Source organism: Neltuma alba, unplaced genomic scaffold, assembly GCF_004799145.2.
Source record: "Neltuma alba isolate B1F8T4 unplaced genomic scaffold, ASM479914v2 tig00013128_pilon, whole genome shotgun sequence".
Lineage (NCBI taxonomy): Eukaryota > Viridiplantae > Streptophyta > Magnoliopsida > Fabales > Fabaceae > Neltuma > Neltuma alba.
This window is the reverse complement of record NW_021637447.1, coordinates 82,063-108,918: the sequence shown is the minus strand read 5'-3', so window position 1 is coordinate 108,918 and position 26,856 is coordinate 82,063. Positions and strand designations below refer to the sequence as shown.

At 36.7% G+C, this 26,856-nt stretch overlaps 4 protein-coding genes and 1 non-coding gene across 5 annotated transcripts; 1 reads left to right on the top strand and 4 right to left on the bottom strand.

Annotated features, from left to right (window-relative positions):
* Positions 1–1,054: 1,054 nt before the first annotated feature.
* LOC114734702 (receptor-like protein kinase FERONIA) lies at positions 1,055–3,580 on the bottom strand. The gene has a single exon (XM_028922343.1). It carries the CDS (start codon positions 3,578–3,580, stop codon positions 1,055–1,057), a length of 2,526 nt encoding a protein of 841 aa, XP_028778176.1.
* Positions 3,581–12,178: 8,598 nt separating this feature from the next.
* LOC114734701 (receptor-like protein kinase FERONIA) lies at positions 12,179–14,692 on the bottom strand. Its single transcript, XM_028922342.1, has one exon. It carries the CDS (start codon positions 14,690–14,692, stop codon positions 12,179–12,181), a length of 2,514 nt encoding a protein of 837 aa, XP_028778175.1.
* Positions 14,693–16,267: 1,575 nt separating this feature from the next.
* Positions 16,268–18,793, bottom strand: LOC114734700 (receptor-like protein kinase FERONIA). The gene has a single exon (XM_028922341.1). The coding sequence runs from the start codon at positions 18,791–18,793 to the stop codon at positions 16,268–16,270; it is 2,526 nt and encodes an 841-aa protein (XP_028778174.1).
* Positions 18,794–22,999: 4,206 nt separating this feature from the next.
* Positions 23,000–25,589, bottom strand: LOC114734694 (pentatricopeptide repeat-containing protein At1g69290-like). The gene has a single exon (XM_028922334.1). It carries the CDS (start codon positions 25,503–25,505, stop codon positions 23,541–23,543), a length of 1,965 nt encoding a protein of 654 aa, XP_028778167.1. The 5' UTR covers positions 25,506–25,589; the 3' UTR covers positions 23,000–23,540.
* Positions 25,590–25,721: 132 nt separating this feature from the next.
* On the top strand, positions 25,722–25,795 carry TRNAN-GUU (transfer RNA asparagine (anticodon GUU)). The gene has a single exon. It is a non-coding gene; the product is annotated as a tRNA-Asn (tRNA).
* Positions 25,796–26,856: the final 1,061 nt, after the last annotated feature.

The window sequence follows — 26,856 nt, the reverse complement described above, 5'->3', positions numbered from 1 at the left end:
GTACTCTTCCTAGCGCCCGGCAAAGACAATACTCCAGCTTTGTTTGGTCTGCACGGAGCGACACACTGACCAATTCCTCAGCTGTAACGTTGGGTCAGGTTCCTTCTTGAACTTGCTGTACCACCATGCCCTAAACTCTAAAATGTCCATATTAATTATATAATTTTTTTATTTTATATAATTAGTCTTTTTATAAAAAAAAAAAAAAAACTTCTTGGACTTCAGTGTTTTTAAATGGATATCACTGATGCCAAGGAGAGCTAGTGTTCTCCTACTGTTGGTTTTGTTTATTATTAAAATCATATTTTATTACCGTATGAATTTTGGAATGATCTAATAGTTTAGAGCCGCGTTCCCACATAGATTGTTTTTCTTCATTTTTTTTTTCCCCTTAACTGTTATGCACCGAATTTCTATACCTGAATGGATGTAGTGACTTTCCACCACAAATACTCGCACATTCCCTCCAATGACCAAGTAGTTTCTTGCATTAATGATTTTATTTAATATATGAGGACTTCTGCACTTGGTTTAAAAATTTAATGGCTCACCTCCAACGAATCTATGTCTGGTTTCCATATCCTAAACCTGATTCGGTCAAAAGAAATTAATATTTAAAAATCAAAATATTAATTTTCAAGGACCTTTTAATTTCTTTATACACGTTCCTTTAAAAATTATAGTATAAAACTCCCAAAAATTTTACCTTGTGAATTACGATAACATAATACTCGCTTCTTTGCTTCAATATACCTTGTTCTTGTAAAAATATCTTCCAAGTTAAAATGTTCTCCATTTACTTATTGTAGAGAGACATTGGCCACTCCTACTTGCAAAATTCGTCGCTGTTCTCATCGAAGAAAATTGGTGAAGGATAAAAATTAGCATATCATCATGGTAGAAATCCTTACTGTCTTACAATAATTATCATTTAAAATGTATGAAGAATACAACAATCATATTTTCCTCCTACAGAAATAATATGTTATGTTGTGCCCCAATCACAAGTTTACAATTTTGATTCTTGTACAGTAGCTTTTGTTAGGAAATGCTTTCATCTTCCAATGGGTATCATGATCTCGGAGAACTCAATCCCAGGTGTCAAATCTGAGTTGCCCTGTGAATGGCTATTTTCTGTTCTGTTGCGATCCCTGGTTGGTACCATATTACCCTTTCTCTGAAGCTGCAGTGCCAGGACAAGGCTCTGCAACACATCACTCATGGTGGGGCGCTCTACCCCTTTCTCAGCCAAGCATTTCCTGGCGACCCCAATATATGTCTCAAAAGATTCTGCTGCTATCTTACCTTCAAGGTCAGGATCCACTAATTGAGTTTCAATGCCATTCTCACAGCAATACAGAGCCCAATCTGCCAAGTTACTATGTTCATCATCTTCAACTGGACTAACAGCAGGCCTAGCACTTATCACCTCCAACAACACCACCCCAAATGAGTACACATCCGATTGCTCGCTCAACTTGTGATGCCGAAAGTACTCTGGATCTAAGTATCCAACACTGCCCTTGACGTTGGTGCTGACTAAGGCTCGGTTGCTTGCCTTTGACAAACCAAAGTCTGAAATTTTGGCCACCCAATTATGGTCTAGGAGTATGTTGGTTGTCTTGATGTCGCGGTGGATGATCTTGTGCTCTGTGCCAGTGTGGAGGTAGTGTAAACCCCTTGCAACTCCGATGCATATCTCAAGACGTTGAACCCATGACAAAGGTAGTTCTTCCCTCGACGATCTCAAATGAAGATGATCAAACAGAGTACCATTGGACATATATTCATATGCCAGTATCATCTCTCCCTCGTCTTGGCAATGACCCAAAAGAGAAACAAGGTTGTGGTGGCGCAGCTGGGAGAGCACATGGATCTCTGTCTCAAATTCTAAAGCACCTTGTTCTGACATTGGATTGCTCCGCTTTATGGCTACAAAGGTAGACCCTTGATCAAAACTAGCCTTGTAAACTTTGCCAAACCCGCCGATGCCAATGACCAGAGCCTCATCAAAGTTATTTGTCGCCTCTCTTATCTCATCCATGGAGAAATGACGGCGAAAAGATGACTTCTGAGGTTTTCTAACTTGATTAGGAATAAAGATCAGTAGCTTACGCCATGAAATCTTCCTTGGCTCAACTGGTTTCAACACGTAAACAATCAGGAAAAGGAGAATCGATACTCCTAGTGCCCCAACACTTAGTCCACATCCAATGATGATGAATACCAATCTCTTCGGCTTTTTTGACACTGCAACATGGGGCACTGGCACAACTGACTCAGACTTGCTACTGGTAGGGTTGACTCCTGCAAGATTTCCATCCCAATTGCTAAGTTTGAAGATCTCTACACCATTCAAGAAAGCATTATAGTGCTGAGCTTTGCTCTGCACATCTGGATAAAGGTCTATCCAAATATCCTGCTTTCCCTCGCTAGTTTCAGGAACCTTCACTACAAAGTCTCGGTACACAGGAATTCTAGGACCACCACTCACAGCAATTACATCGAATCGATGCTCAGCTGTTTGATTATTTAAATATATAATAAAAGCTATCTGCTTCACCAAAGTTATGTCTCGGTAAATATCACAGAAGTGGAGCCTAATGAGATAATTGAAACCAGAATCAATCGGGAAGAACCAGGACAGATTATAATTTAAATTAAGACGTTCATCTGAAAAGGGCGTCATTGCCCGGGCTGTGCGATAGACAAGTTCTGGTGCAACATATGCTGGAGTAGTTTCTGGATACAGAATTGGCGAGGCCATGTCATTGGGTTCTTCACTGGCTATAGGTAAAAATGAGTAGTCATTATCTCTGGTCCAAGTGCGAAACATCCCCGTATCATATTTGGCTGGAATCTCATCCCCTCCTGCATTGATTCTGTATACGGTTTCCAAGGCAGAATCATTATGAATGTAATATAGCACAGGATAATGACCAACTAAAGGAATATGGGCATTATCACCCCGAATATAGAGATTGGATGGCATGGAAACAACTTCGATTCCACTGACGAACGCATAGACATCCGAAGCACTGGATGATGGAGTGAAAGTCAGTTCCAAGGTTCTTCCACTCACATGGATGATGAACTCTTTCATCAGATATGGTTTGTTGATGTAATCAGTTGTGAGAGAAACACTCAAGTTACGCAGAAGAGTGAAATTACCAGCTGTGACTGATACAAAAGCTCTGGAGACATCCAGACCCAAGAAAGAAGTTGGGTAGAAGTGGAGGCGGACAAATTTTGGACCTGGAGTCACGTTGAACCTGTAGGTAAAGTGAGAGTAAAATACTCGGGCAGTCATATATGGAACATCAGGAACAGATTCATTAATCAGAGAGGCTTTGGCCATCAGGGACTTGGCTTCTGCATTAGAGGATACGTACTCTGAACCCGCATCACCAGTCCAGTTCCTCCCATTATAGGACACTTGCTCTGATGAGCTAGTGCCACAGTTGAGGGCAATGTTTTCCAAGGGAAGATAACTGGCATTATCAGCTGAAGCAATGTGGAGAGGCAAGAGTAAAAGATGGAGAAACAGAGAGATGAAAAGAGAAAAAGATGAAGTATTCATGGTTGAGCATATGTATCTAGGAAACAGAAAACTGAACTGATACAGATAAGGCAACTATAATTGGGGTAAACCACATGCATTTATCGCACTAGAGGACGTGCATAGAAGGAACACCAGCCGCGTGGTTAATGCTGGTCAACCCATCATATTAAGCACGATATTGACCCAGCTCAACCCCAGTTGGGGGTCTTTATTTCTTTTTTTGACGCTTTCTACTTGAAGACTTCGAGGAACGTTGAATAAATGGGTTTGCATATTGCTACATGTGGAGACGATATGCTTCATTAACGCGGATGCCTTGCTGCTTCCTTATTTCCTTTTTCCTTAATGCAGCTGCAAAGCAGCCAGAGGGAACTACAGGTATTTAATGTGCCACAGCCTGTCTCAAGTATCATTAGGCAGGTCCTTCATTTGCTGAGTGACCAGGTTGAATTCCAATCTTCGGAATGCCTTTTAAGTTTTTAGATTCTTCAATCACTGTTGAGCTTTGGCTGAATTAACTCTGAGTCTGTGCGTTTGACTGCGATTTTATTTCAAAATCTATTCTGATATATCATGCAATGGTGCTTTTGAAGTTTATCGGCTTCTTTGATAATTTTATGGCAATTTTGTCCCCCCTCTTCTTTTAAAAATATTCCACTATGCTCCGATTTTGTTATAATAAGTTCCACCGCTATGACCCAAGTAAACTGCAACTTATCAACTACTTTAATGATGGGCGCAGGGTGCAGTGAATTTCAAGTAATATTATTATGCCATATTTGATAATGAGTAGTTTATAGGGAGAAATGCTACCGAGTTTCAACTAGGAAACATAATTACATAAAAGTATCAACGACGGACAGCAGAAACACCTGTAGTAACAGGTTCCGAGATAGTAATTATTATTAGGACTTAATAATAATTATTTTTTTTAGGATCTCATTATAATTCTTTCAATTTCATACTAACATTTTCTATCTATGGTAAAAGAAGTGAGCTGTAATCACATTTATTTTTTTTATCAAAATGTTGTTATATTAGACATATTTCCCAATGCAATGCCACGAAAACACGTGTTATCATCAATGTCAACATTAATATAAGTGCTGATAAAAAAAAAAAAAAGTTAACATAATTTTTTGTCTATAAAATTTGAGCTCAATTTAGTTTTGGTTTCTCAAATTGTAAATTTGTGGTTTTAGTCCCTATTAAAAATAGTTATGTGGACTCACTATATGACACCTAACTGGATCTTGTGTAGAAAACAGAGTGCAGCGCCATGAATAGCTCCAAAAAACAAACAATGAAAAAGAAAAAACAAGAGGCTAAAGAGTTGCGTTTTGAGGACCTATTTTTTCTCCCCTTTTATCATCCACATGAGACTAGTTAGGTGCTATGCGGTAAGTTTACATCATTATTTTAATGATGCTTGTGACATTTTAGTAGATTTTAATATTGTTACATTTTTAGGGACTAACATTTCAAAATAAACCAGGTTTTAAAAATTAAAATCATGGGTTTAAAATTTGAGAAATTAAAACCCAAATAGCCCCGAATTTTAGAGATAAAAAATTATATTAATCCTTGATATAATATAAATAAATATGTAAAGATTTAATGCGATTTAACTTATGTTTCAACTTTTTATTTGTTTTCGTGCAACATTTTTTATTTTTTTTCATTTCTTCAATATTCTTTTAGCATATTTTAGCATTAGAATTAGAATGATCTAAATACTAAGACTAGTACTGTCCTTAAAATTTTTTTATAACCGCACAATGTATTGCATTTATGTATGTGAGACAACTGGGGATTGCTGAGTCTATGCATATTGTTCCTCGCACTATAAGCAATAGCAAATGTGGTGACACACAGGGTAACAATTGTAGAAGCTGAATGACGCATAAGGAAGAGTTGTTAAAGTACTCATGGTTCACCTATAGCTAGCTAAAAAATTTATCTTAATTATTAGTTTTTCTCAAACTATAGTGTTTTTAATAATTAATACCTATTTACTTACAGATAACAAATTTAACTAATATATTTTTTTAAGTGAAACTAAATTTTTTTAATTTATATGAATTAATTATTTAACTTCTATATTTAGAATCGGAGTAAATATTGTACATATAAGAATATGAAAAAATAAACGATATGGAATTGACAAATACACACGGATGGAAACTATTTGAATAGCTTTTTTTTTTTTTTTTACCTTTTAATACAGAAAACATACCTAAGATAAGTACTCTTCTAGTACTTATTGTATATTAACCTCTTACATGTTTTATAATATAGCAGGTTTTATCTAGAAAAAATTGGAGATAAATCCCTTATTACAAATTTAATTGGCAAATGGTTCATAGGATGATTGATTGCATAAGACATCATTAGTTGCATACAAAGAAAGGTATGTCGCATAAAAGAAAGATGGTTTGCACAAAATATTATTTGGATATAAGGAATTAGTTTACATATAGAAAAGAAGACTTGCATATAAAAGAATTTTATTTAAACACAAGAGAAAATAAATTGCACACAAAGAAAGTTAAGTTGCACATAATAGAAGTTAAGTTACACAAAATCTTTAGATCCCATTTGCCAATTAAATTTTTAATAAAGGATTTACCCCCAATTTTCCCTTTTATCTAATGGACTGATTTTTTTCACGTAGTATCCCTAACTAAGTATAAAACTTCCTAATTAATAAACCTGACCCTCCAACTATGATTTTTACTGAGGATAATTTTGAGATTTTATTGCAAAAAATGTGATTCTAACTAACATTATTATTTGATCCAAAAAAAGGTAACATTATTATTAATTTATGCAAAGTAGATAATTGGAGCGTATGAAAAGGATGAGAGGCCTGGTCAAAAAAAAAGGATGCGAGGGAGTATTAAATAAACAAAACACTAATCCAGCTCAACACCAGCTGAGTTATTTTGGTAATCCAATCCAGTTTACCTCTTTATCACTGAATTTGATCTTAATCAAATTATTTTGACATGTAGTGCGATTGCTTTTGACGGTGATGAAGCTTTTAGGCTTTGGACCGTCTTTCGTTCCTTTATTTTTCCTGTCACTCTCACCCCGTCCCTTCGTTGCATTGAATGAAGACAGTTGTACCCTTGGTTCTGGGATTTCAAAGCTTGCCGACAGCGAATCGTTGCATGATCAGATTAGGAAAGTGCTTGGACAAATTCAAACTATATAAAAAATAACTTCCAGTCAAAAAATAAATTTAAAAATAGATTTTAAAAGAATAGTTTTTTTAAAAAAATAATTTTGATAGAATAAACGTATTTAAATAATTATTGTCAGAAATACTTTTTTTAGATACAAATTATCAAAAAGTATATAAGTTAATATGGTAATTATATAAAAGATATGTTTTAATTTATATTTTTTTTGAAGTAATAAATTTACTAATAATTTTTTTCCAACATAATAAATGATATATAAAAATATAATTAATTAATTGTTAGTATGTGTACATATATTTATAAAATATAATATTAAATATGTTTTTAGAAAAATAATTGCTTTTATTAACAGAAAATATTATTTATTTTAAAACTATAAACATGAAATGTCATACTATAATGATTATTATAAAATATGAAACAGCATAAACTAGTTTTGAAAGTTGGAAATATTCCTCCGTACTCACCCATGCACTATTTATTTTGTTTATCCACGTGTTCTTAAGCCACGTGCCAACCCAAGTCATTTTGAGGTCTGACCGCTGCGAGGTTTCAAGCCAATCTATCTGACGCCCATAATAATTATCCAAAGTACCAGTCTTTAATTTCTGGAAGCAAGATACTTTTGTTTTTATGAAAACCATGGTTTAGGAAGAGAAAATCATGATTTGAGCCCAAACTATGATTTTTTAAAAATTTAGAGTGTTTGGGTACTTTTAGGCCTAAATCGAAGTTGTTAGTGTTTTACAATAATATAAGGTTGTTGAGTGTTGCCTGGCAGCTGAGCAAAGATTTCATATGAAAATGAAGCAAAGTAGACCTTTCCAATGATTCTGTTACTTAACTGGCATATCATATCAACACCCAATTGCATAGCCTTCAAATTATTTTTATTTTACATTAAATTCCAATGACGCTACTGATATACTACCTCCGGTCTGTAATCTAACATTTATTTTGTAGTGTAAATTATACTATAAAGTAGATGTTATATTAAGAACTAGAGGTAGTACTTGATTCTAAGTTAGAAGGAGTTTGATGTAGTTTATTGCATGTTGATATCGCTACGTGCCTATTTGGTAAGACTTTTTGGGAGCAAAAAGTAGTTTATAGGTGTGATAAGTAAGTTTATAAATTTAGAAGCTATTTATTACAGTTTTTGGCCCATCTAACTTATGAGTCAAAAACTGCTTTTTTAAATACGATTGCAAAAACATCTAAAACTTATTTTTTTTCTTTTTGCCAATAATCTAAAATTTACTTATGACTTATGCAAAGGCAGTTCTTTGAAATTAAAAGATATTTTTGTCCTTATATCTATGTTGTTCTTATACTTCTATCTATATATTCCGTGTGCTTTCCAATCATTTTTTAGTTATTTATTTATAATATTCTCTCAAGTGAAAATAATTTTTAACAATTTTTATAATATTTTCAATTTTTACTATTATTTTTCACTTTATATTTATGTAAATTATGTAGAGTATATTATTCAATTAATTATGTAATATTATTTGGTTCAAAAATTTTCACATTGCTATGATTCCTAATTAAATATATTTTATTCATTAAATATAACTTTTGTCTATTATAATAAGTTAAAATTATAATATTTTGTAAATTCATATTTTTAATTATGTTTTATTATTTAATAAAAGTCATACCCTATTTTGGTAATTTTACAAACTAAACTTACTTATTCAATCATAATCTAAATAAGTTTTTTGTTTCACAAACTAATTTTTATAAAAATCAATTAGTAGGGAAATGCTGCAGGCTTCAACTGTCAAACTATCCTCAAAACTAAATTCTGCGGAACTTTAACAAGGGAAGTTTGGATACACGGTATATAGAAGACATAAGTGCGAACTCATGTTGGGAGATGCACTTTGGAGGGGGAAGAAACTAGTAGGGTTTTTTAAACAAATTAATTCAATGCAAAGACTTGTAATCTGACTTTCGAAGACATATATGATAACTGTTTGTAAATGAGCGAGCGTACAGAAAATATCCGCACACTTCTCCCTTGAATATTTACTGCATGTATACTTGATTCTGAATATGGAAGTGTTTGATCTCTTCATCTTCTCAATATTCATAAACCTAAGCCCAAAATAAAGGTAGATATATTTAGCGAGAAGTTATCTAGTTTTGAATCGTCCTTATGTTTCTCGAGTTTAGGAACGAGGTAGAAGTGGATTGACACTGTCATGTGCTACAGGTAAGAAATTAGTAATGGTAACAACTACTGGAATGTATTCTCAATTTTCTTGTATGTGTATTCTAAAAGTTCGATATTCCACTACGTAAGACATTGGCCAATAGACCTTTCTAGCGCCATTATGGACAGCCATTTAGTTTCTTAAGTTGAGCTTGCTCCATTCTGAAGTTCAAATTACAAAATGTTTCACAGTGATTGGAGTCCATAAAATCTGAGGAACCATCAAAAAGAGTAGCTTGATATTCAGAAAACCTTTGGTGGCCTACTTCCTGCTCATCTATTCATTGGGCATTTTGTCATCTTCAAAGCCAAGATGATCTAGAAGACTGTGAAGAAGACCATGTGATTTAGCATGACAATTAATGTTTGGAACACATATCTTAGGATGTAGGCATATTTTAGTTTTCATTAAAGCAAAAGCTAAATCATATTAGTCAAAATTTATTCTCAAAAGTGTCTGCTAGATAATCCTAATCAATGGTTTTAGTACCATGCAGAGATTCCCTTGAAAAAAAATCTACACTGCAAAACTGATTAACTGGCCTGCAACAGAATGAAGGACTTGTTACTGATGGAGCATTATCTGGTAGTTATATTAACCATTTAAACTCGACTGAGTCTGTTAGATTATTGACATGCCTTATGGTTATAGGCCACCTCATCCACTGGGGAAGAGCAGCAAGGAAGGGGCTTACCAATCTGATGTTCATCGAAATTACCTTATTTATATTCATTTGACAGAACAAAGGAAAACATATAGCGATCTGCAGAGTTCACAAGTGTATAACATGGTAAGCGTCATTTGCACAACATCAACTCTTAAGAATTATATCTGGTAGATGTCAACCAGGAAATGGTCAAGGACAAACATCAAAGCCTAAAAATGGGGAAAGAAGAAAACGAAAGAATGTGGGAAACCACATTTAGCTCAAAATGTAATGGTCAGCTGAGAAATTAATTGGAAAGAGGGTCAAAATAATGAGTCAAAGAACATGCGACTGCGGAAGAGAATTAGACCATGTAGCTTGATCATGAAGAATCCTATGAGCCCAAAATGATTGCAATCAGGTAAACAGCCTTAGGTTGCTACAGAGCTTATGAAATCCGCCAAGCCTAAGCTTCTTGAAAGAACATGCCACATTAAATTCATCTTCATCCCTCATTTTGAGTTGTGCCCGCCAGATGCTAAGTTTGAAAGCTTTCGATGCAAAGTTGGCATTGCCTTAAATTCAAGCATTTAAGGCAGCCCAGTTTTTAAAGGCAATAAGTGCTTCCAATTTTCTGAACTTTCTTTTTCTTAACTTTGAGTTTCTTATGAGTCTCCATGAACGCTTGCTTGTATCTTCACTTATCAACAAAAATCCTCATCTCATTAGATTTCTCCATAACTTGCATAACTGCATCAAAGAAACCTCCCTTCACCATATCATACAAGAAAGCCTCAACAAGACTCTGATCAAATTTGTTCCCCTTCTGTCCATCAGCTGATAACTTTCGCTTCACCTTTTGTCCCCCAAGACATAACCATTAATAAGGGACAAATGTTTCTGATCGTCTGGCTCAAATTGCAGAATATCATCCTTCTAAATGTCCTCCTAGCATCTTCCAGTCTGCGTGCTTTACAGAGAGCATGAATGATATAATTCCAGTTCTCAGCCACCTCATCTAAGAAAGCTGCTCTCAACTCAGGTCGATGGTTTTCCATCAAACCATAATATATGCTACTCTTTTAGTTCTTAATGTAAAGCCTAATTAACTAATTTGAGTAAATTAAAGATGTTCGTTAAATTAGTTAATGTGATCTTTTTTTCCCTCAAAACACCCTAATCATTTTCCTTAATTCTCCCCCCTCTCTCTTACCTGGTTGTTATTAAGGGAATATCAATAGGGTTAATATGAAAAACAAAAAAACTGATAAATATGTGAAATAGATTTTACATATAAGACAAATATCTACTTTCAAATTAGGTTTTACATTAAGGATTAAGAGAGTAACAAACGAGGTATTTATATAACTTAAGTTTTTGAGGTATTTCTTCAACCAATTGACCTGTTAATAAGGAAGCTACATGTGACAATCAGCTTCTTTTTCTTGCTTAAACAAATTATACGTGAAAATGCTGATCTACGATCATGTATATAAGAGGCAAGATAGGTGATTTGATAATTAGAAGGGTGGTGCGTTGACCAAGCCGATTATTGATTAGACAAACTCATGTGGGCTTGGAACCGTGTTTCCCAAATCGTGGTTTTGACAAGATCTCAACATTAGTCTCAAACACACTGACAATTAGGCTGTGGCATATTAGAAATGGGTTTGATTGAAAAGTGATATGACTATGTATTTAACACAAGTGATATGACTATAAAATGCCTATTTGTTAACTTGTAATTTTTCTTCAAATTTTTGTTTCCTTTTTTCCAAAAAAAAGAAAGAAAGTTAAAGAAGTTTCCCTGACCTATTGTTTCAATTGTGAACTACACACTAAGTGCATCAAGATGTTGTGACTTCACTTAAAAGATAATTCAGATATACTGAATTTTTGTAATTTAGTTTCTACCACTGCTTAATTTTCGTTCTCAATCCATCCGTACAGTTTCATTGATTAACCTATTGCTTTTGGTCCTCTCATATTTTTTGGTCAGACTTTTGGTCCTCTCATTTAATTCTACAAGTAAATTTTAATTTTTATGAACCTACTTCAAGATGAAATAAAAAGAATCATATATGAGATATGTTATGAGTACCTTTTATGTTGGTCGAAAATTTTAAAAGAGATGAAAGAAATTTAACAAGAGAGATAAATTTTTAAAGGGGGAATGACATTTATTGACCGATTGATAACCCTTTTTTGCCAGAAGACAATGATATAAAAATTGAAAAATGTCAGCAATGCACTCAAGTTCAAAATAAAAAAAAAAGTTAAATTAAAAATTAAAAGGGAAAATTGGTAAAAACTGATTGTGCGCCTTTGTTCGTGGGGCATGATAATTTGTGTCGGTGCTTGCTCGGCCTTGGATCGGGTACTCAAATGCTCACTTAACACAATAACACAAAACAAATCACATTCTCCAAACCCAATATGCTTGGCTCACGAATGCGCCCAAATACTAGCAGCTTTCCTACAATTTCAATGTCATGTATCGAGTTATTACAATTCAGTTTCTATCATCTGTTGCTTTTCATCATCAATCCATTGGCACGATTTCGTTGTGCAAGTGTTGTTCATCAACTAACCTATTGCTTGCGGTATCCTCATTTGTCCCTATATGGAAATGTGCATCTCCATTTATTTCTTGTCCGTCCAAACTCTCCTGCAACAACAGAACCTTCTCCAAACTACTAAGCACTTCCCCCATAGTTGGCCTATCTTTGCTCTTTTCTGCCAAGCACTTGATGCCAATGTCTACAAATTCCTTGAGGCAACCTGATGGAACTCTTCCTTTTAAATGCGGGTCCATCATTCTATGAAATTCCCCAGAGAGATGACACTGCCAAGCCCACTCAACCAAGCCAATCTTCTCGCCATCCTCTTCCACTGCCAGAGGATTCACTGCTGGCCTTCCGCAGAACACTTCAAACAGCACCACCCCAAATGAATAAACGTCAGATTTTTCAGTTAGCTTTCTTCTCCTGTAGTATTCTGGGTCTAAATAGCCAAATGTACCCTTTACATTAGTGCTAACATGGCTGCGGGATGCGGAGGTGGGGCCAATTCTAGATAACCCAAAATCGGCAATTTTAGCTACCAGATTGTGATCCAACAATATGTTGGCTGACTTGACATCACGGTGAATAACTGGGTGCTGTGTGCCTGTATGAATGTAATGTAGCCCTCGAGCTGCAGCAATACAAATCTCTATTCTCTGATTCCAAGGCAATGGCTGTTTCTTTGTTTTGTACAAGTGATCACGAAGAGTGCCTTCAGCCATGTATTCATAGACAAGTATCAGCTCATTGCCCTCTTGACAATATCCTAGCAACGACACTAAATTCATGTGACAGAATGAGGACAACAAATTGATCTCGTTTTGAAACTCTCTATATCCTTGGTGGGAAGTCGGATTACGGCGCTTTATTGCCACATTGGTGACTCCATCGTGGATCAACCCTTTGTAAACTTTGCCAAAGCCGCCCTCCCCAATGACAAGAGCCTCGCTGAAGTTGTTCGTGGCTGTTCTGATCTCTGCTAATGTGAATCGGTAGCATTGACCTGAGCTGACTGTTGCATGCAAATTTTTGGGACTTTTGCCTGCTAAGTTTGAAGGGACCACCCGAAAAGGTCCCCACTTAACTCTCGCCCCAGTTTTGCGAATAAGGATTAAAAATGTAATGAGCAACCCCAAGATGACACCAACGGTGCTTCCAATAATAATGCTGTGTCGAGATTTCTTCTCTTTTTGTTCCATTTTCAGTTGAATGCTGGCTGCAAGATTCTTGCTACTGTCGCTTAACTTGAGGATCTCAATGCCGTTCAGTATAGCATCAGCATACTTGGGTTTTGACTTCATGTTGGGGTGAAGGGCAATTGACATATTTTGCTTCTTCCCATTTTCCATAGGAACCATAACCACGTAGTCTCTGTATAAGGTGACAAGTGGTGCACCAGTCAGAGCAACTAAGTCCATGCTCTCCTCTGCTACTTGGTTGTTGATATACACCTTGAACACCCTTTGGTTGACTTGGGTTATCTCCATGGATATCTCGCAGAAATGAAGCCTAATAAGGTATTTGAAACCGGAATCAACAGGGAATGACCATGTTAAGTTGTACCTCGTGTTATCTCCGCTGATACCCATTGTCCTGGCGGTCCAGTAAAGTTCTATTGGTGCTGCGTAATAATAGTCATTGGATTTGGAAGAGTGATAAGTCACCGTAGCTGGACGAAGCTTAATATTAAGCACACTTCCGTGTTTAAAGCCTGCTATGTAGCTTAAATCATTGCCCCATGTCCCAAAGGCATTTATGGCATCAACTGAATAATCATCATTCCCGACATTAACCCGGTAAAGCATTTCAATAGCGTAGTCATCATTAATGAAGAAAGGTGCCTGATGCCCAGGAAAAGGAAGGGGAATGTGGGAACCTGTAGAGTAAATATTAAGAGGCACTGAGAAGATCTCGATGCCATTTATGAAGGCAAGTGCATTGGAAGCTAGAGATTCTGGGATGAAAGTTATGTCAAGTCTCTTTTCCTTGACGTTGACCAAGAAATCCTTGGTGAAGAAGACTGATTTGAGCTCGTCAGCAGCAACAGATGGGCTGAAATGACTCAGCAGAGTATAAGGACCCGTTTTAACGGAAAAGTAAGCCTTAGAGGGGCTTAGTCCCAGGTATGAAGTCGAAAGAAAGTAAAAGCGGATGAACACAAGGGCATGAGAGAAGGGAAAAGAGTACGTGAATGGATAATGAATCACGCGAGCCGTTGAGTATGGGATCTCTGGTACTCTAGAGCTCAGGTTTGAGATGAAGCGTGCGGAAGATGTTTCGCTATACGCTAGAGGCAAAAAATGATTGTGAGTGTCCCCAGTCCATTTTGCTCCATTGAATTGTGATGTTTCCAAAGAACCACAGTCGAGGAGGATTCTGTCTGAAGGGATGTCGGTTGAAGAACAGGTTTTCAAAGTAGTTAAAAGGAGGGAAAGACGCACCACAAAGCTCACAACGTACTTGCATAACTTTGCAGTGTGGTTTTTCTTCATGGAGAGGCTGATTTGCAGAAATATTTGGAAAACAAAGGTGAGTGGAGGGAGTGCCTCGTTCAATTTGTTAGAAAAGTATCCTTAGAGAGCTGGCTATGAATTTTTTTTTTGGGCCAAAGCTATGAATCTGATTGGTGTCACTGGTTGGAGAGAGTTGATCTGACTTGAAGTACTCTTCCTATCGCCTGGCAAAGTCAATGTTCCAGCCTTGTTTGGTCAACACGGATGACGCTCACACACTGACTATTTGTTTGAATAACACTGATGTTGGGTTGAACCAGTGCTCGCCTACTGTTGATTATTATTATTATTATAAGAAATTCTATTTGAATTAGTTGAAAATTCAATTTAGTTTTACATATAAGATCCAAATTCACGTAGTTTTCAATATTTATCTATTTTGTTTCCAAATAATTCTCATAATAATAGTACATGTTAAAGAATTTTTATCAAAAAATAATTTTAATGCACATAATGAATAAATGTAATTTTTAAAAAAATATCTATTTATTACAAATAACTAGCTTAACTAATTTTTTAATATTAATAAACTAGTTATCTCGATTTCATTAAAAACGGGAGGTGGCAACTTTTTATTACGCTGTGAATTCATTTTCGGGAATGATCTAATGGTTTAGAGCTAGAGGTCCCCGTACTCCGCCGGTGCTTTTGGCCTTTTAGATTTTTTTTTCCCTTTATTTTTCCCCGTAACAGTTACGCACGAAGTTTCCATGGTTTGAGGGATGTAAGGGCTTCCCGGCGCAAACAAACACTTGCACTTCGCTCCACATACCTCATCTAAATAAGTTTATTTAATACTCCTGTGGTCCTAAATACAAGACCACAAAATATACTCCTCCGATCCTAAATGTAAGACCCTTATACACACTAGTATAAGGGTCTTATATTTAGGACCAGAAGAATATCTTATATTTAGAATCGAAAGGAGTAGTATACGAGGACTTCTGCACTTGGTTCAAAAAGTTAATGTCTTACCTACGACGAATCTTTGTGATTGTATGTCTGGTTTCCATGTTCTAAACTTGATTTTCTCTTTACCAAAATATCTTAAACTTGACAAAAGAAATTGATATCAAAAAATTATTACTTAAAAATCAACATATAATTTTTCAAGGAGTTTTCATTTCTTTTCACATTAATAAAAGTTTATGCATGCTCTCTTAAAGAAAATATAGAGTATAAACCTCCCAAAAGATTTTACCTTGTGAATTATGATCACATAATACTTGCTTCTTTGCTTCAGTATACTTTGTTCTTTTAAATCTTCCAGGTTCCAATATGCTCCATTTACTTATTCTGAGACATTGGCCACCCTTAACTGTAAAATTCGTTGCTGTTCTTACCAAAGACAAGTTGTGAAGGATAACAATTATCAGATCATTATGGTTAAATCCTTCATCAACTCCAAGGAATAATTATCATTTAAAAATATATAAAGAATACAGCAATCATATTTTCCTCGTACAGAAATACTATGTTGTCTTGTGCCCTAATCACAAGTTTACAATTTTGATTCTTGTACAGTATGGGTAAAACTTTTGTCAGAAAATACTTTCATCTTCCAATGGGTATCATGATCTCGGAGAACTCAATCCCAGGTGTCAAATCTGAGTTGCCCTCTGAATGGCTATTTTCTGTTCTGTTGCAATCTCTGGTTGGTGCCATATTAGCATTTCTCTGAAGCTGCAATGCCAGGATAAGGCTCTGCAACACATCACTCATGGTGGGGCGCTCCGCCCCTTTCTCGGCCAGGCATTTCTTGGCCACCCTAATGCATGTCTCAAAAGATTCTGCTGCTATCTTACCTTCAAGGTCAGGATCCACCAATTGAGTTGCAATGCCATTCTCCCAGCAATACAGAGCCCAATCTGCCAAGTTACCATGTTCATCATCTTCAACTGGACTAACAGCAGGCCTGGCACTTATCACCTCCAACAACACCACGCCAAATGAGTACACATCAGATTTCTCGGTCAGCTTGTGATGCCGAAAGTACTCTGGATCTAAGTATCCAGCACTGCCCTTGACGTTGGTGCTGACTAATGCTGGGCTGCTTGCCTTTGACAAGCCAAAGTCTGAAATTTTGGCGACCCAATTATGGTCTAGGAGTATGTTGCTTGTCTTGATGTCTCGGTGGATGATCATGTGTTCTGTGCCAGTGTGGAGGTAGTGTAAACCCCTTGCAACTCCAATGCATATCTCAAGACGTTGAACCCATGACAAAGGTAGTTCTTCCCTCGATCTCAAATGAAGATGATCAAACAGAGTACCATTGGACATATATTCATAAGCCAGTATCATCTCTCCATCTTCTTGGCAATGACCCAAAAGAGAAACAAGGTTGTAGTGGCGCAGCTGGGAGAGCACATGGATCTCTGTCTCAAATTCTAAAGCACCTTGCTCTGACATTGGATTGCTCCGCTTTATGGCTACAAAGGTAGACCCTTGATCAAAACTAGCCTTGTAAACTTTGCCAAACCCGCCGATGCCAATCATCAGAGCCTCATCAAAGTTATTTGTCGCCACTCTTATCTCATCCATGGGGAAATGACGGCGAAAAGATGATTTGTGAGCTTTTCTAACTTGATTAGGAATAGAGATCAGGAGATTACGCCATGAAATCTTCCTTTGCTCAACTAATTTCGACACGTAAACAATCAGGAAAAAGAGAATCGATACTCCTAGTGCCCCAACACTTAGTCCACATCCCATGATGATGAATTCCAATCTCTTCGGCTTTTTTGATACTGCAACATGGGGCACTGGCGCAACCGACTCGGACTTGCTGCTGTTAGGGTTGACTCCTGCAAGATTTCCATCCAAATCGCTAAGTTTGACGATCTCTACACCATTCAAGAAAGCAGTATAGTGCTGGGGTTTGCTCTGCAGATCTGGATAAAGGTCTATCCAAATATCCTGCTTTCCGTTGCTAGTTTCAGGAACCTGCACTACGTAGTCTAGGTACACGGGAATTCCAGGACCACCACTCTCGGCAGTTACATCGAATTGATCCTCAGCTGTTTGATTATTTAAATATATAGTAAAAGCTATCTGATTCACCAAAGTTATGTCTCGGTAAATATTACAGAAGTGGAGCCTAATGAGATAACTGAAACCAGAATCAATGGGGAAGAACCAGGACAGATTATAGTTTAAATTAAGACGTTCATCTGAAAAGGGCGTCATTGCTCGGGCTGTGCGATAGACAAGTTCTGGTGCAACATACGCTGGAGCAGTTTCTGGATATAGAATTGGCGAGACCATATCATTGGGTTCTACAGCGGCTAAAGGTAAATACAAGTAGTCATCATCACTGGTCCAAGCGCGAAACATCCCCGTATCATATTTGGCTGGAATCTCATCCCCTCCTGCATTGATTCTATATACGGTTTCCAAGGCAGAATCATTATGAATGTAATATAGCACAGGATAATGACCAACTAAAGGAATATGGGCATTATCACCCTGAATATAGAGATTGGATGGCATGGAAACAACTTCGATTCCACTGACGAACGCATAGACATCCGAAGCACTGGATGATGGAGTGAAAGTCAGTTCCAAGGTTCTTCCACTCACATGGATGATGAACTCTTTCATCAGATATGGTTTGTTGATGTAATCGGTAGTGAGCGAAACACTCAAGTTATGCAGAAGAGTGAAATTACCAGCAGTGACTGATATAAAACCTTTGTAGACATCCAGAGTACCCAAGTAAGAAGTTGGGCAGAAGTGAAGGCGGACAAATTTGGGACCTGGAGTCACATTGAATCTGTAGGTAAATTGAGAGTAAAATACTCGAGCAGTCATATATGGAACATCAGGAACAGATTCATTAATCATAGAGGCTTTGGCTACCAGGGACTTGGCTTCTGCATTAGAGGATACGTACTCTGAACCTGCATCACCAGTCCAGTTCCTCCCATTATAGGACACTCGTTCTGATGAGCTAGTGCCACAGTTGAGGGCAATGTTTTCCAAGGGAAGATAACTGGCATTATTAGCAGAAGCAATGTGGAGAGGCAAGAGTAAAAGATGGAGAAACAGAATGATGAAAAGAGAAAAAGATGAAGTATTCATGGTTGAGTATATCTGGGAAACTGAAAACTGAACTGATACAGATTCGGCAAACTATAATGGATGGAAAGTCCATGCATTTATCTTAATATAGGAAGTGTATAAAAGGAATACCAGCCATCTTGTCAATGCTGGTCAACCTATCACATTAAGCATGATATTAATCCAGCTCAACCCCAGTTGAGGTTTTCTTTTTCTTTTTACGCTTTCTGGCACCCAGCCTTCTTGTCTCGTTAGCTGAGTTTGACTGCGATTTAATTTCAAAATCTATCATGGTATATCGTACAATGGTGGTGCTTTTTTACCAGCTTCTTTGATAATTAATAATCTTATGGTAACCTTGTCCCCTACTTCTGCTAAAAATCTTCTACTATGCTCCAATTTTGTATAATAAATTCCGCCGCTGATCCAAGTGAACTGCAACTTATCAACTATAATGACGAGGGCAGGGTATATATATTCTGACTTTCCAGAAATGTTATTGCGCTACATTAGATAATGGGTAGTTTATACCAATATTTTTCATATATGGTACAAAATGTGAGTTATAATCACAATTATAATGATCAAGACATTATTATAGTAGACATATTTTCTCATGGAATAATACCATGAAACTTACACATATGTATACATATAAATTATCATTAATATCAACATTAATATGAATATAAAATGTAAAATCTACGACAAAAATTATGCTTTTTATAGGTTATAAATACTTTCACTTTTTTTTTTTTTGTGGAGTTCTCATTTAATACAATTTGACTTATTTTCAAATGTTGTATGTGGTTTTGTGCAATTTCTTTTCATTTTTTTCATTCCTTCAGTATTCTTTTAACACAATTTAGCATTAGATAATTTGAATACTAAAACAAGTACGATCTTTAAAATTTTTTTTAACTGCACAATGTATTACATATACGTGTGTGAGACAGGTAGATTGCGGGTTGCTGAGTTTATTATATTGTTCCACAATAGAAACTGACTACAAGCAGCAAGACCAGAATCGGTAGGTAACCGGAAAAATGTGAATGTTTTCCTACGGAGAATGACTTGCATCACAAGCAAAAGCAATGGGGAGAAGCAAGAGTTACTTGTAGAACCTGAATGACGGGGGGAAAAAAGAGTTATTTGTGACTGAGTCCCCGAATCCTAAATGTAGAAAACAAAATGTGAGCTATCAAAAGAAAAACAAAATGTGGAGTCTTTTTTTTTTTTAACTATAAATTCTTTTACTCATTTAAAATAAGTATTTTAGAAGAATAAATACATATTTTTTCAATAATAACCAACTTAACTCATTTCAGAATAGGGTAAAGTAGCATCCAGTACAATGATGTTATTTCCTAATAGCATACAACACCTTAATCTTATTTACAGTGCAGTACCTTGATATAATTTTCTAGTGCATTCAGTATGCTCTAGTGTTATTGTTCAGTTATATTTAACACCCTAATTTTATTTATGTTTAATGGTGTAGGATGTATTATAAATAAAATTAAGGTATTGGATATACCCGAAAAATAATATTAGGTACTGGATGCTAGACAATACTTCACCCTTCTTAATTTATATGAGGTAGTTTTTGCCCAAAAAAAAATGAGTTAGTTATTTTTTATATTTAGGACGGGTGGAATATTATATATCTAAGAATCTAAAAACAGAAATGATATGGATTTGGCAGATGCTTGGCAGCTTCGGTGGACGGAAACTACTTGCATTCTTCCTTTTTTAATACAGAGAGCGCGTCAGTGGTAAACGAAGCAGATAGTCAATGGAGCATTAAATATAACGCCAATCCAGCTCAACCCCAGCTGAGCTATTTTCGTCAATTAAATTAAATTATTTTGAATATGTAGTGTGATTCCTTGTGATGGTGATGGAGCTTCTTGGCTTTTGGCTCGTTTTTCTTTTCTTTATTTTTCCTGTCACTCTCTCCCCTTAGTTTCGTTGGATAATTAATAAATGAAGTGGGGATTGGATGAAGACCTTTCTGCACTTGGTTCTGAAATTTCAAAGCTCGTCGACAACGAATCTATGATCAGATTCGTCGAATTCAGTTAGCAACTGAGAGGAACTTTCATACGAAAATGAAACAAGGTACAACTTTCCAATGAATACTGTTACTGACCGGGACGTAGCAAACACCCAAACACATAGCCTTCAAAATATTTTCAATTTTTATTAAACTCCAATGATGTTACTGATACACTTGACTCTTGAATTTGAAGGAGTTTGATCTCTCTCTTTCATATAAGAAAACTTGAACCTACATAACAGACAGATATATTAGTGGCAGAGTTTCATTTGAAATAAAGTAATCTCGTGGCAAAAGAATGAGTGTTTGCTGATGTATATATTTTACATAAATTATCCTTTCTTAATATCTAGTTCATGTCTAGTTTATTATAGAGGTTGAGCTTGATTTGATCAAACAGCCGCAACGTCAACAAAAATTAAAATGACTTGGAGCAAATACCACTTTCTTCTTTTATCATTTCCTATACACGACTGCAGCACATGGAGTTATCATGTTCTCGCTATTACTAACCGAGTGGGACAACATTTCCAAATCAGTCTTCAAGCTTACATTGGAGTTTGATGTAAATTTTTTAATGGAGTGGAAACTGAAAGGAAAATGCACAACAGTAAGAAGACAGAAACTAACCATTCACCACCTCTAAAGAAAAGGTGGGGTAATGCTTCAGACTTCAACAATCAAAATCAAACTATCCTCAAAACTAAATTTTGCAGAACTTCAATAAAGGGAATTTTAGATACACAGTATATGCCATATATATATATATATATATGCAAATTCATGTTAGGAGGTACACTTTGGACATGGAAGAAACCCGTAGGGTTTTTAATGCATTGTTAATACAATGCAAAGACTTATTATAAGCTGACTGTCATAAATATATGAAACCGTTTGCAAATGAGCCAGGGTACAGAAAATATCTGCCCATTTCGCCCTAAAATATTCATCGCATATATACTTGATTCTGAATATGGAAGTGTTTGATCCCTTCATCTTCTCAATATGCAGAAACTGATGGAATTCTAACTTATCAGAGGCGCACAAGTAGGGAAGAATCTTAAAACTTGACCAGGTCTTTGCTGTTTGTGACTTCATATTCAATTATTATGTTTGTTTCAACGTTTATTAGCTGAATAAAGGCCTTTTATAGACGTTGGGAGAGTCCACTGAGTCCACTTAGTCCATTTGTTTCTGTTTTGATGTTTATCCCGATAAAAGTAGGGATGTTCTGTTATTTTCTTCATTGAAATTTGGCCTATAAAAATCCTAGCATCAGTTTATGGCTGACATATGAGTGGATAATATTATTTCAGTATTTTAGGAGATATTCCTAATTCGCTCCTATGAGTGAGCGAGACACTTACTTGCGAGGTCTAGTAGAGTTTGTGTGCGCTCATTATTTTTTGTTCACCTCGGTTCTTACCAGAAACCTTGGCCTAAAATAAAGAGATATTTCGCGAGTAGTTATTAAGTTTTGAATCATCCTTATATTTCTCAAGTTTAGGAATAAAGTAATAGTGGATTGACATTGCCGTAGTGCCTTCTGATATTGTGTCAATAAATCAGCAATGGTAACATCAACTACAATGCATCCTCAATTTTCTCGCATATTGCACTGTATATCCTAAAACTATAACATTCCACTACGCAAGACAACGGCCAATAGATCTTTCTAGCAACATTACGACAGCCATTTAGTTCCTTGAGTTGAGCTTGCTCCTCACTCAAGTCCAAAACACAATGTTGCCCAGTGATTAACGTCCAGAAAAGCTGACAGGAAGAGTAGCTTGGTATTTAGAAAAACTTCGGTGGCCTACTTTCTGCTCATCTGTTCGTCGAGCATTTTGTCATCTTCAAAGCTTAAATGATCGAGAAACCTGAGAAGAAGATATGATATGACTTGGTATGACAAATAATATTTGGAACACATACTCAGGATGAAGGCATACTTTAGGCCTTAGTTTTCATGAAAGCAAAAGCTAAATCACAGTAATCAACACTTATTTTCAAGAGTGTCTGTTAGCTAAGCTCAATCACTAGTCTTAGTACCATGCAAAGATTCCCTGAAAAAAATCTACATTGCAGAATCCATTAACTGGCCTACAACAAAATGCCTAATGGATAATACTTGACATGCCTTAGGGGTGGAGCAGCGAGGAAGGGGCTAATCAATCTGATGTTCATCGAAATTAACTTATTTATATTCCTTTCACAGAACAAGGAAAAAAATAAAGCGATCTGCAGATTTCACAAGCGTATAACATGGCAAACTTCATTTGTACACCATCAACTTTTAAGAATTATATCTGGTAGATGTCAACCAGCAAATGATCAAGGAGGATTATCAACTCCAAAAAAATGGGGAAAGAAGAAAAGGAAAGAATGAGAAGGAAACCACACTTGGCTCCAAATGTAATGATTAGTTGAGAACTAATCCAGAAGATCGTCAAAATAACGAGTCACATAACATGCGACCGCAGAAGTGAGTTTTGTAGCTTGAATTGTTAGAAGAATCCTCTGAGCCCAAGGTGGCTTCAATCAGGCAAACAGACTTGGGTTGCTGCAAGCGTTTATGAAATCCATCAAGCCTAAGCTTCTTGAAAGAACATCCGACGCTAAATTCATCTTCAGCCCTGATTTTGAGTGGTGTGTCTACCAGACATGAAGTTTCAAAGCTAAAGAAGCAAAGCAGGCGTTGCTTCAGATTCAGGCATTTAAGCCAGCCCAGTTTTTAAAAGCAATAAGTGCTTCCATTTTTCTGAAGTTTCTTTTTCTTAACTTTGACACTTTGAGTTTCTTATGAGTCTCCATGAATGCTTGCTTGTATCTCCACTTATCAACAAAAATCTTCATCTCATTAGATTTCTCCACAACTTGCATAACTGCATCAAAGAAACCTCCCTTCACCATAGCATATAAGAAAGCATCAACAAGACTGTGGTCAAATTTGATCCCCTTCTGTCCATCAGCTGATAACTTTCGTTTCACCTCATTCCACAACATAAGAACATTAAAATATTTCTCTGCCAAGACATACCCATTAATTAGGGACAAATATGTCTGATCATTTGGCTCAAATTGCAGGAATATCATCCTTCTAAATGTTCTTCTAGCATCTTCCAGTCTCCCAGCTTTACAGAAGGCATGAATGATAGAATTCCAGTCATGAGTACCAACTTCAATTCGAGGGTCTTCAGCCACCTCATCTAAGAAAGCTGCCATCAACTCAGGTCGATGGTTTTCCATCAAACCTGTCATTATAGTTAGGTAACTCACCTTCAAATCGGAAATTCTTGCCTCCCTCATATCCCTAAATAATGTAAAGGCTGACTGAAAATCTTGGCTGGTCATGGATGAATCTATTAGTGCATCATAGGTTTCCACATCCAATTTTAGACCTGAATTACTAATCTCCATGACCAATTGAGTGGCTTCAGCTGTCCGATTTTCTTTGCAGTAAGCTTTTAAAATAGGCACATAGACCCCAAGACCCACAGAGCCTCCGAGAATATTCATTTCATCAAGAATGCTGTGTGCCTTGTTTGATAATCCAGTGTTAACACATGCACTAATAATACCATAACCTACAGATTTATCTACAGTATCTGAAGGCTCCAACTTTTGAGCTTCAAGAATTAAATTTGCTAATCCCTTGATATGTCCATTTTGAAGATATCCCTTGACAACGACACAGTAAGTTTCTTCCCCAAATGTCCAACTTTTGTCATCTCTGTCTTTTAAACTTTGAAGAATTGTCGATTCAACTGATGCTAAATTGCCTGACTTAACGTACCCTTGTATTAAATTACAATAAAATTCCCTTTTGTTTGAGAAACCAAAGCCACCCATTAAAAATTTTAACTCATCTATTTTTGGCTCAAGCCCCTTCAATGAATACAAATAAGCAAGAAATCCGAAGCTGGATTCATCTGGTCTAACACCCATAAGTGTCATTGTTTCAACGACCTTTTCAGCATCACTCACAGATTCAAGGTCACGACAAGACCCTTCTAGTGCTGCATTACAAGCAGCCAGGTCAGGTTTCATGAAATCCAATTTCTCATCCAAAGCAATGCTACAATTCTCTTCAAAAACGCGTAAAAAAGCAGCTAGGTTACCATTCTTCCGACTTATTTCAACAAGCACACTGCCCCAGACACTGAATGGAACAAAAAACCTGTTCTTGAACATGCATTTGACAAGGGCAAAAGCAGGGGCTGCAAGATTGGCGCACTTCATCGAATCAAGCATGCCATGAACTGTTTCAAAATCTAATATTTTAGGGTTCTTCTCTACCATGTACACTACAGATGCAAAAGACCTCTTGAGATTATGAATGTCACCATGTGAGGACAAGTGGGTGATGAGGGAATTGGTGATTGACTTACTAGGGAAGGCTGAGTTGTTTGTAAGAGTCTTGAAAGACCTCCATGCTTCATCTGTGTCACTGCTTATAAGAGACTTCTGAAGAGTATTTTGAAGGGCAGTTATTTGGTCAGCAGTGAGGGAACGAGGTGGAGAAGTTGGGAGTTCGATGGCTTCTGGAGAAACTGAAGGGTTCCTTTTAAGGGCAAAGATAGACGGTTGAAGGAAGGAGTAAAGGGATGGGATTTCGGGGTTGGAGGAGGAGAAGCGTCTATTTGTAAGCAAGCACGGGACTTGTCTGGCCATTGGTAATCAAGGACCGACCTTTTCCATCTCTTGATTATATTCCCGGTTCCAATTTTTCCTGGCTTCCCTTTCGTCAACACAGGTAAGCCATCGAAGTACCGCTCTATGCAGAGAGCGAGCTCTGATGTGGATGTCTGACCAAAATTGGGTTTGGAAGTGGGACTTCCATGTGTTGCTCCAAGATAAACAATGGCATTAGACAACCTCGAAACGTCTGCTGGAATAGCTCAGTTGGTTAGAGCGTGTGGCTGTTAACCACAAGGTCGGAGGTTCAAGCCCTCCTTCTAGCGTTTTCAACAACATTTTGCTAGGTGCTCAGTTTTTCATCCAACAAATTTGGTTCTCTTCCAGTAATTTTTTCTTCAATTGTGGTGTGGTTTCTTTTGACGGAATTTTTTTGAATTGTGATTTGTTCTCACTTTATGTGCTTAGCTTAATTAGCTTCATATTGAAATCCTTTGTCAATTGGCACAGAAGAAATTCATATTTAAATCACACTTCAAATCAATTGTCTGGGTCAGGCCGAAAAATAAATCAATTGTCTTTTTTTTTTGGGAAAATTGCAAATAAAGACCCCCCAATATATAAAATAGCAATCAGGGACCCCCAATTTGAGAAATTGCTGCAGAGGACCCGGTCCCAATTTGCAATTATGAAATGTAAGGAAAATGGCTGAAATGCCCCTCACTCATCATGACTGTTAATGAAGGCAGAGACCAGGATTTGGGTGGCGGGAGAGCTGGTGGAGTAGGATGAGCCGAACGAATATGTGCGATATTGGGATCTTCGAACATTGGCAATAATGCGACTAACTTACTGAGTAAACCCTTCTTGTATTGTTCCCTGTAAGAGTTACACATCGTCACATTCTCCATCTTCATCTCTGCTGTGTGGGTGAGTAGGCTGGAGGAAGGGAGGGAATGGGAGGTGTAGTTGAAGATGAAAGATATGACAATGTAGGAGGTTGTGGTTAGTTGGAGGTGGGATATTTTTGTTTTCGTAGTCTGAACGGTCATCTGTCATTTGTAGTGCACGGTGCTGGTTGCGATGGGGAAGGGGTCAGAGTGTAGTGGTTTGGCAGAGTGTAGGTTGGATAATGGCCGTTAGTTTGACCGTGAACGTTGAGGTGTTGCCGCGGAATGAGGGAATGACGATACCATGATTTTCGGTGTTGAAGTCGTCAAGCCCTAAAGTGAAGTTGTGAAGCCCTAAAGTGAAGTTGTGAAGGCCTAAAGTGATGTTGGGAAGACAGGAGGTCACGGGTTTTTAATTTGGTATGTAAATGGTTGAGTCGATGGAATAAATGAGTAAATATTTATTAGTGAAGCTAACGTACTGACTAAACGTAAAT

What these genes read in the sequence shown, in the direction of transcription:
- LOC114734694 (XM_028922334.1), bottom strand. Translation starts at nt 25,505, where the DNA reads ATGGCCAGACAAGTCCCGTGCTTGCTTACAAATAGACGCTTCTCCTCC.
- LOC114734700 (XM_028922341.1), bottom strand. Translation starts at nt 18,793, where the DNA reads ATGAATACTTCATCTTTTTCTCTTTTCATCATTCTGTTTCTCCATCTT.
- LOC114734702 (XM_028922343.1), bottom strand. Translation starts at nt 3,580, where the DNA reads ATGAATACTTCATCTTTTTCTCTTTTCATCTCTCTGTTTCTCCATCTT.
- LOC114734701 (XM_028922342.1), bottom strand. Translation starts at nt 14,692, where the DNA reads ATGAAGAAAAACCACACTGCAAAGTTATGCAAGTACGTTGTGAGCTTT.